Source organism: Protopterus annectens, chromosome 8.part0 (genome assembly GCF_019279795.1).
Source record: "Protopterus annectens isolate FY-2018-M chromosome 8.part0, PAN1.0, whole genome shotgun sequence".
Taxonomy (NCBI): Eukaryota; Metazoa; Chordata; order Ceratodontiformes; family Protopteridae; genus Protopterus; species Protopterus annectens.
The window spans coordinates 1,330,385,103-1,330,395,885 of NC_056741.1; the positions used below are offsets into that span (position 1 = coordinate 1,330,385,103).

Genomic DNA, 10,783 nt, shown 5'->3' on the forward strand with positions numbered 1-10,783 from the left:
AACCAGCCTAACTATTCCACCAACTATTTTACCACTGACATTGTGCCCCTGGCTTAGTTAAACCACACTGGGGAACATTCTCTCCACAAAAACTTACAACATAGCCAGGTACTTGCAATACCCTTGGCTGCAGGGGGCCCCCTTAATCATCTTTGACTGTGTGGAGAGTCCATAAAAGCTGTTGCTGGTTGTAGAAAAGTGGGGGAACAAATTCTTACTACATTCTTCAACCTGACTTGGATAAAGTTGATGAGCAATGTAAGCACTAGAAAGCTCAGCAGCCCAGAATGACTCTCTCAGAAGAGCTGATAGAGATAGTCTTCTCTTTCAGAGATTTTTATAAATACTGGCAGAACACCAGATGCTATAACTCTCAACTTCTTTGAAGAATTCAGCACAGTGCCAAAAATAATAGCAGAATAAAGGCTCAAAATCAGGAACACTTTTTATTTATTTAACATTTGTTTGCCGGGAAAGTCCGACTTGGAACGAACCAATTTTCAGCTGAGGCCCGGGGAGAAATGCTCCAGAGGCATGTCTTTGTAACGTTTTAAATATTACTCTAATTCACTTAAAAAGGTAACATAGTAACACTTTTTACATCAACATGCATTTTGGGACAATAAGAATTATAAAACTGATGTCTAGATTTATTAACCATCTGAAATCCTGAATGATTTTGCAGCAAATCAAACTTTTTATGAAGGACGGAGTAAAATTATTAGCAAAATCAGGGAAGATCTGAGAAATCAGGGAGAATGACAAATATACATTACTCCTCAGTGAGGTAAATAAAAGTAATTCACCCCTGCTGCTCTTTGATGACTGCTAAACAGCAATCACTGATTGTGTGGCAGTGCCAATGTTGCACAATGTGTTGTTATTTGACGAAATAAGTACAAACCTAGTGTTGCTATGACGTGTGTGTAAAAAAATATCAATTATTTTTCTTCTGGACACACCCAATAATGCCAGGACACATGCATTCTTGTTCTTCTGGGTCTCAGTAAAAATGCAGCTAATAAACAATTATATTTCAAAAGTAAGGCATAAAATACATTGCAGGGTATTCAAACACAGATTTTCTAGGAGTCTGGTGGCCCCCATTAATCAGACTGTGTAAACAAATACATGGGGGTTCCCTTCCTTGATTGTGAGAGGCCCTACAAAAAAGCTGTCGCTGGCTGGGGAAAAATGAGGAGAAAATTTTCTGATTACGCTATTTAACCTGAACAGGCCTATGATATGACCCTATTAGAATAAACCTAATAACAGCATCTGCTCACAGCTGCACCCATTTTAAAAACAGCCCTGCTCAGATGTGGGTATACAGAAACCTGCTGTAGTTATTTAGGGGTGGGGATTATGCAGTTATTACTTCTTCAATTTTCATCACAGTCAAACCTTGGATATGTGCACTGGGGGTCATTATAGCTTGTGTTTGGGCTGAGGACTGTGATCATTGTTTATTTTACTTTTCCCTACAAAGAAGGTTACTATAGCTTGTGTAAGGGCAGTGTACTGTCTAGGAGCAAGAAAGTAGAATATATTACTGTAATCATTGTTTTCACTTTACTCAAAAATCACACATCAGGCACTTATATAGATGGCTGCCTTTGGGGGTTATGGGTGAGTAGTTAAGAGGCATATATGTACACTTATATCAGCTGTCAATTGAAATAAATGACTGTGGCAAGTTAAAATTCTGCCTTCATCCCAATCTAAGCATTAGGGGGATGCATAAGTAGTGACTGTCTTTTGGGGGGTTAGGGAGGTAGGCAGTATTCCCAGCTAGGACCCGTGTATCTACACAGCAATTGGCTTATTAGTTTATTGTGAGCTATTATTTTGTCAGCTTTGAACATTACGTCTTGGGCACAACTTATGTCTTCCTTGAAAGAAACAAAGAAAGACATTAAAAGGTTGGGAAAATGTTCTAGAAAATGCAACCCAGAGCATCTGTAACCCCTATGGTTTCTGGGGACACTGGCTTAATTGAGTTATTTCCTAAATGATGATTACTGTGCTGTCTTTATGAGGAAAGGCGTGTGTTGAAAGGATGCAAGGAAAACTAAAGATGAATGGCAGCACTGAATTCCTCCACCATTAGATGAAAAGGTTGTGAAAATGAAAAGAAATTTAAATGTACTTATGAGCATATAGAGTTTAGACAATTATGGTTTCTTGAAAAAGCTGAAGAGTAAGACAAAATGTGAGAAAAAGAAGAAAAAAGTAATGTGCCTGGTATTCTTCTGATCTGTAGGTGTCAAAAGGAAGCTTGCTACTTGACTTCTGTAAACTTTCTCTGCATGCTCGACTACAAAACGTTTTGCAGTACTAAACTGTAACATTTTGTTGCAGTATAAAAATTTCTTTTTAACAGTGTCAGTCAAGTATCCCAATCCAATGAAATTTGAAGATACAATGAAACTACAGGCAGAAGTAAATACTTACTGACTCTTTGGGTCCTCCATCTGGAAGCTCATACAACCATTTCACAGAAAGGCCAGGAGAGATAGGCACAGATGATTTGAAAGTACACCTCAAGGTCATCTCTTCTCCCACAAAGCCATGTACCTCTCGGTCAGTGAACATCTCAACTGCCATGACACAGGAAAATCCTGAAAGTAACACAAAAAAATACAAAGATAAAAAAGGTGTCACAGATTGCAGATTAAATAAAACAAAATGCAAAACCAAGGACAAATGAATTTAAGGAAAAGCATCTGTTGTTAACTGAAGTATAACCACTAATAACCAACTAGGATTTCTTTCTTGAGGCTAGTTAAACTAAGAAAAGAAGCCAAAGCAAAGTTAGCTTGAAGCAGGAAACCCACGTCATTGTAAAGCAGCAAACCCACTAGTGTAGCAAACTTGTAAAGCCTACCCTCTCAGCAACTGCAGTCTTTAACCAAACAGCATTGCCCTGTAGCCTGAAGCACCATACATTTAACGTTTGCATACATGCATCACAAAATGAGCATGCACTAATCCACTTACTGTTCCCCTGCCTAGGAACTCGGTCTTGCTCAGTTCTAGGCCAGTACCAGCTTAATCTATTCTTCAGCACCAGATTCAAGCTCTGGGCTCAGGCAGGTATATGACAGAACAGCCTTAAGTATGGCCCTTCCTACAAGCCCCCTTCTTTTTATCCCGGTTGTACTCATTTTATGGTCAGGCCTCTACTTCCCAGCTATTTGCCTCTTTCTTGCTTGGAAACAGTCTGTTTATCTTTTAATCTACTGATAGTGATACAAAACCTTCTGAATAATTCACACATTAGAGAGGTTTTAAAGCAAAGGGCCTCCACTACAACTTTTCTTCTGCATTCCTCCATTTACTAAACTGCTGCCCAGCTCTCTGTCAGTTTTTCCCAACAAAAGTGTTCCATGATAAGTGAGCAGCGTTTCTCACACAACGTTGTAGATCCATCAAAACGGAAACCATACTCCCATCCTTAGATCTGTTCCTTAAGGGAATCATTAATTTGGTAGAAGGAGCCTCCCAATGTTTGCTGTTACATAGGTTCTACATATACCTTTTCCAGCAGTATTTTAATCATTTTCCTCTTTTTCCATTCATTTTTCTATCTACTGCTGTATGCGCACAACTTTAACAGCCCCCTCTCTTCTGCCTATTGTTTTCATATTTTTTTCACCACTATTTCTATCAGACACTATCACACACTTGTGATTTGCCCTTCTATATCACTCTAACATTATTACAGCACTCTGTGTTAAAAAGAAAATCAGTACCATCCATACAGTCTTCATTATGTACACAGCACGTTCGACTGTTTTGCTGTGAAAACAGCTATACTTACTTTTTCCTGCATTCTTAACCCATCAAGCTACACATTCATGGCCTCTTATTCTACTAGTAGTGTTTCCAAGGCCTTGAAACATCACACACCAAAGTCAAAAGTCATAACCCCCTCTAAGTTACAAAGCAACCCACATCCATCAAGTCACTGCTCTTTCACCAATAAATATTTCATGCCATTCAATTTTTCCATGTGATCCTCCCTCTCCAACATTCAATCTCTTTCACTCCTCACTCTCTCTCACTCGTACTCTATCCTTTTCTCATCCAAATACTTTGGTGGTGATACAGTTTCCTCAGTTTTATACAGTCTTGCCTTTTCTACTCCCTCCTTTTCACTTCATTACTGTAACAAATACTGTTCTAGCAGCACAATATACATAGTTTACATATGTTAGTCTTCTCACACAACTGTTACTGTGGTAGCAGACATCCTTACATTCTCTCTCAGTGTGGTGGCAATACAATACACACAGTTTTCATATCCTTCCGTTCTTTTACAAACTCTTGTCATACCTTACTGTGATTGGCACACAGAACACACAATTTGCACATCCCCATATTCTCTCTCACTCTGTTTAATGTGGTGGTAAGGAAACAGTTTACACATCATGTTTCTCATTCCATTTACTGTGGTGGCAGAACAGGAAACGATTTACACAGCCTCATCTTCTCTCTTTCAAACTTCCTCACTCCATTCACAGTGGTGGCGGCACAGGAACCAATTTACACATACTCATCTTTTCTCTCACTCCATTTACAATGGTGGTAGGACAGGAAAACACAATTTACATATCCTTATCCACACACTCACTCACAGACAGACACACAGACAGACACACAGACAGACAGACACAGACAGACAGGCACTTTTCTTACTGTGGTGGTAGCACAGAACACATTTGCTCACCTCTCTCTGTATCTTTTGCTCTTCAGCACACTGTGGTGGTACTGCAGTCCAGCTCCCCCTCTCGTCCTCTTGTATTATACAGCGCACATAGTCTTACATTTTGGTTCTTACTTCTCTTGCATTTTTCCTTACATCTACATACGTTGGTAGAATGGGTTGCTTTCTCCCAAGCATATTGCTAACACCTCAGTTGCACTAGCTCTCCATAACTTTTACATTAACATATCTGTCACCATGTTAATGGCCCTGTGCTTTCTCAAATTTTTGTTAGGACAATATGCTCTCTCTCGCTTTCCTGCATTTCCTCTCCCCTTTCTAATATGCATGCTGTTGTTCATAGGTAGGTACTAGGCTATCGGCCCAAGGGCCTACGTAAGCCTAGCTAGCAAGGTTCCCTGGCTTACGCCACCCAAGAAAGTCATTTTCCTGTGCCACTGTTGATACGGTCTCATTACAAGTTAGCACAATATCTTTCAATGTTTTATTTAATTTCTTCTTTCACTGTTGGCAGCACAGTGATCTCTCCCACTCACCTACTTTAACCATACTCTTATTACATTAATGCCTTCTCACTTATATTATTTACATAATACAGCGACAGCACACTATTATTTTAGTGTTTCTTATTGCCCCATGTTATGTCTATGCAGTATGACAGCACAGCATCCCCTCCTTTAATCTTATATTCAGTCAGTATCAGACGTCCAGTACATTACAGCAAATCCCATTCTCACTCACTGCTCACCTTCATGCACACCCCCACCTCTCCCACAGCTGTGACCTTTTCCTACTGCAGTTAAACACAGTTGACGCTGAAAAAGTGTCTGTCTCCTCACCCATCTCTGTCTCCACTCCCATGTCCCTTAACTCCTGCATCACACTGTGACAACACCACTGTATTTGCTTTTGTTTATATTGTTTGTGTCTTTCGGCTTTTCCCAGTTAGGGGTCGCCACAGCGGAACTCCAGTCTGCTAATGATTGGCAGTAGATTTTTACGTGCCGAGTTGCCAGCCCTGACGCACAACCTTCAACGAAGGTACGCCCATTCATGCATGCCTCCACACAGAAGACGCTCTAGCTGAGAATAGAACAGGACACCGTCTTACTGTGAGGCGACAACGATACCACAGCACCACCACCACAGTGCATTTATTTTTGTTTATATACAATTCTTAATTCCCTGTTTGATCCTAATTTCACACCACTCCTTCTGTAGCATATTTATGCCATATTAGCTCCTCAACATACTACAGTTTATTGTCATAATCAGACCAAAGAAATCAAGCACACACCAACTATATTACTTACCCACAGATTAAATTATTATTATTCAACCCCCCCCCCCCTTTGCATGGTCTTCAACTTGTATTAACACCACTTGCCCACAGACTGTTCCTACACTCATCCACCATCATCTTTAGCTACTGTTCATTTTTTCACTGCAGCTTTTTCACAAACTAATTCACAAGTCATCCCAAAGTCATTTGTAACAAATTCAGAAACTGTACGCTCTTCTGCACCATCAGTCATTCTCTAGTGTCCCATCTCTTCACTTTATATTCATTCCATTACCCAATCACAGGCATTCTCCCCTTTAACCACAGGCATTCTCCCCTTAACCAAACTTCATGTGCTCCCATTGATAAGCACCACCATTTTCCTGCAACTCCCAATGTCCTAAATCGGTTAAATTCCTATTAACCTGTTATCAACAAGCATCCATCACTCTATTCTTCCTTTGTGGGGACAATTAATCCAACTCTGGATTCCTGACAATGACCCCAGAGGGGCTTTTATATGTGTATGGGTGCTTATATTTACATACATACAAGTTAGCAGGACTAAGGTAATTTTAATATTAAATTATCTATACATACATAATTGTGATGTGCCTTCATTCACACATTTTTTATATTCCTGTTCTTGTGATATATTTTATATGTATTTTCATACTGGACTAATTATACATATATAATACATGAACTATTTTACTTGGATCATATTTATTTTTAAGCAAATAGTTTTTATGATGTCATTTCCGATTTTTGTCAGTAGGTTTTGTTAGTAGGTTGTTATATATGCATAGGAGACCTTCATGTAATGAAACAGCACGCTATTCTTTGTTTTGTTGCGATTTAAACTGAGTGTTTTGTTACCAGATTCTATGATGGAAGATCTAGGTTGCTATGTACAATTGTCATAATTGCTCTTAGCTAGGATTGATCGTCCTTAAAGGATTAAGTGAACATGATGACGGTATTTAAATACTGAGATTTGAATGGTAAAGTGAAATCTGAGGAAGCGTGCTATGATAGCACGTGAAAGCACTTATTCAAATAAAGTCTGGATTTTATGTACTATTTCGTGGTGGTCGTATCCAGTTTTATCCTATTACTGTTTCTTTTTGTTTGGGACTACGACCTTTAGACGGTAGCTGTACTTTGTTATTTTCCATATTTTTATTGATATGAACTCTATCTTGGTGGATTTCATTCATAGTCATGTATTTAGGTTTTAGATGGTGGTTGTATAACGTAGTTTGGCGACTCCTATAGGTTCATACTAGGCTATCTGCCCTAGGGCATTTATAAGCCTAGCCAGAGTGTGTTTGGCTTTCGCCACCCATTTTAAATGAATTTTGCTATGCCCTTTTTCGAGGTTAGTATACTGTGCCTCTGTCTAACAGTGACACAGAAGTGATACCTGGGGTAAACCTACTATCTCCCATCCACTCATCAAGATTCCTCTTGAAGAGAGTCAATGAGGGACTCTGCCTAACCTAGACTGGGATTTTATTCTAGAGTGAAGGGAGCCTCTGGGTTATGAATCTGTCCCTCCAGCATGTCCTATTTATTTCAGTGCTGAGGTTCAAGTCTCTCGAGCATGTAGCAAGATGGGATTTGGATTTTCTGAGGTGCAGCATGTCCATTAATTCCGGGTTGGACATGGCTTTATACGTCAGGCACAGATCGCCTCTGAGCAGGCGGTATGCCACTGAGTAGAGCTGGAGTTTCTTTAACCGGGCAGCATATGGCATCTGTTTGAGCCCTTTGATCCTCTTGGTGAGGTACTTTTGGGGTCTTTCCAGTTGCTGCAGGTGTCTGGTAAGGTACATCCCAAAAGGGACATTGTACTCAATTATGGGCCTTATGAGGGATGAGTAAAGAGGCACGATGACCTCCCCTGATCTTGATGTGAATCCCTTCATTATTAAGTGGGCTATATAAAATGTTTTTCTAACCACTTTGGCCACGTGGTTGTCAAATGAGAGATTGCTATCAATTTGGGTCCCCAAGTCCCCACTTACTTCTTCCGTACTTAATGGATTGCCACCTATGTGGTAATTTGTGGGCACTTTGTTTTTGCCAAAGGGGATGACTATATACTTTTTGGCATTTAGCTTGAGGCCATGGCTCTGGCACCAGTTGTGTGTTTCTATGAGGTCCTTTTGGAGGATGCTTGTGTCGGCTGGAGAGTCTATTATGGCGCCCAGTTTGCAGTCATCTGCAAACTTGGTCAGCCACAGTCCTTCCGTGTTAGCCTGTACCTCCGAAAAATATATACCAAACAAGAGAGGTCCCAGGACTGAGCCTTGTGGGACGCCACTTGTAACTGGTTTGGAGTCTGACATAGCTCCAGCAATTCTAACCATGTGGGTTCTGTCCTTGAGCCAGTTTGCAACCCAGCTAGTGACATAGGGGTTTATATTTAAGCTGGTGAGCTTATCTATAATGCCCGAGTGGGGTATTGTATCGAAGGCTTTTGCAAGATCCAGGTAGGCTGTGTGGACCACCTTCCCCTTGTCAATGGCCTTGGTGACTGTTTCAAAGAAATCGACCAGGTTTAAGAGGCAGGATCTGCCCTTAAAGCTGAACTGGGTAGGATCCAGTGTCTGTAGGTCCCTAATATCTTTATTTATGAGGTCCATGATGATCTTTTCCATAGCTTTGCAGACCAAGCTAGTCAAGCTTATGGGGTGATAGTTTCCACGATCCGTTGAGGCACCACCTTTGTGGAGAGGGACCACTGTTGCTGTACACCACTCTTTGGGTACATAACCTGTAGTAAGGCTGAGATTGAACAGTAGTTTTATGTTTGGGTTTAGTTCTTGGAGTTCATGTAGGATGCAGCCCGGGACACCATCTGGTCCCATTGATGCTGTGTTTTTTGCTTTGGAGAGGGCGGCTCTTACCTGAGCATCTGAGATGTCAGGGGGGCAGCACTCTGCTGGGATAGATATTTGCCCTTTTGGTGGGGAAGGGGGTGAGAAGTTTGCGCTGAACCTGTCAGCTAGTATGTTGGCAATGTCTGTGGGTTCAGTGTATTTTGTCATTTTGGACTAATTCTGAGCATATCTGGGAATTCCCACCCAGGTTCCTAACATAACTAAAGAAAGCCTTGTGATTATCCTTAGTGTCCTGTGCAATTTTTCTCTCGAAGCTGGCCTTACACGATTTTAGGAGTGCCCGTAGTTTTTTGCTAGTACTGATCAGAGATGCCTTCCCTTTTTGGGATTTTGCTCTATCATGTAGTAGCTTCCTCCTTCTATTGTATAGTTTGTTTATGGCTGGGGTCCACCAGACAGGACGCCTAAATTTGGAGGATTGGGTTTTGGCTTTATTTGGGATTGCATGATCCATGCATTCCTGAAGGTGTTCATAGAATGCGTTTATAAAGGATTCTGCGGTCTGGGTCGTATTTTCCACAGGCCCGGGGGCTTTGAAGGATTCCACCTCGGTTTTGAGGAGTGTGAAATTTGCTTTAGAGAAGTTTTTCACTGTGGTTTTCTGGGCAGGGGCTGGGGTCAGGATGTGAATATCTAGTGAGATTAGTTTATGGTCTGATCTTACCAATGAGGGATACACTTCTGGTCTGGAGCATAGAGTCCCCATGTTGGTGATGATCAGGTCTAGTAGGTTTTCCCCTCTTGTGGGAGTGGCAACAAGTTGTTCCATAGCATTCGAGTTTATAAATTCTAGGAACCTTTGGGCTAGGGTGTTGGAGCTAGTGTAATGCTCCCAGTCTATGTTAGGGTAGTTGAAGTCGCCCAATATAATGGTGTTTGGACAGACCTTCATATTTTCCAGTGTTCTCAGGAAGGCCGAGTGGGGTTCCTGGGTTTGGGAGGGTGGTCTGTAGCAGACTATAAACTGGAAGGCAGTTTTACCCACTGTTAGTTGCACATGGATAGTCTCTGATGCTTCGTGCTGTGCCACCAACCTGGAGGTGTGGGTATCTTTGACGAATATTGATACTCCCCCTCCTTTTGTAATTTAGTCCAAGTTTTGGGGCTGAAAAACATGGTATGAGGTATAACCTGGTAGTGCTGGGGTGCTCTCAGGAGCCTTGAACCAGGTTTCTGTTACTGCACAGATATAGATGTTCTCCATGCTAAGGAGAGTTTCGAGTGCGTGCATCTTGAGGTTTAGACTTCTGGCATTGAGTAGCATTACTCTTAGTTTCTTATCCCTTGTGATACCTATGGAGGTGGGTTTGTCTTTTGAGCCTTGCTTAAAAAAAGGCACTATGGGGGTGGCAGGAGCCTTTGCCAATATCCGAAAGCCCAGGGGTGACAGGTGCAAGCCGTCCCTAGCAAAGCATCGTGGCTTGTCGAGCATGTCATCCCAGGCAGACAAGCATTGGATCCCCTTTGAATGACACCAATACTTAAGCCAATTGTTGAAATTGATCATCTTGTCTTCATATTGTGGCATCATTCTTGGTGAAGGTAAGATGCTACTCAAGGTCAGGGTCATACCGGCCTGGGCTACATGCTCAGAGAGCTCTCTAGGTCTCTTTTCATGTAGTCCAGGGAGGTACATCTCAGGTCATTCACACCAGCATGGACAATGACAGAGTCATATTTGTACTTGCCTTGGAGTGACCTGAGTGCTTGTGTTATGTGGCGGATCCTAGCACCCGACAGGCAGCTCATCGTGACCTTCTCCTTGTTCAGCCTGGTGAGCGGACGTCAGTGTGCCTGACGATAGAGTGGTAGTGTAACAAGTGGGAAATATGCTTAACAATGACCTAACTAATTTTTCATATA

The 10,783-nt window shown here is 41.5% G+C and overlaps 1 protein-coding gene across 1 annotated transcript in view; it reads right to left on the reverse strand.

Moving 5' to 3' along the window:
* Positions 1-10,783, reverse strand: part of MPZL3 (myelin protein zero like 3) — a 135,380-nt gene that overhangs the window by 94,641 nt on the left and 29,956 nt on the right. The window contains exon 2 of the mRNA XM_044080876.1: positions 2,455-2,621. Coding sequence (XP_043936811.1) covers positions 2,455-2,621 — 167 coding nt within the window. The remainder of the gene's footprint in view (positions 1-2,454; positions 2,622-10,783) is intronic.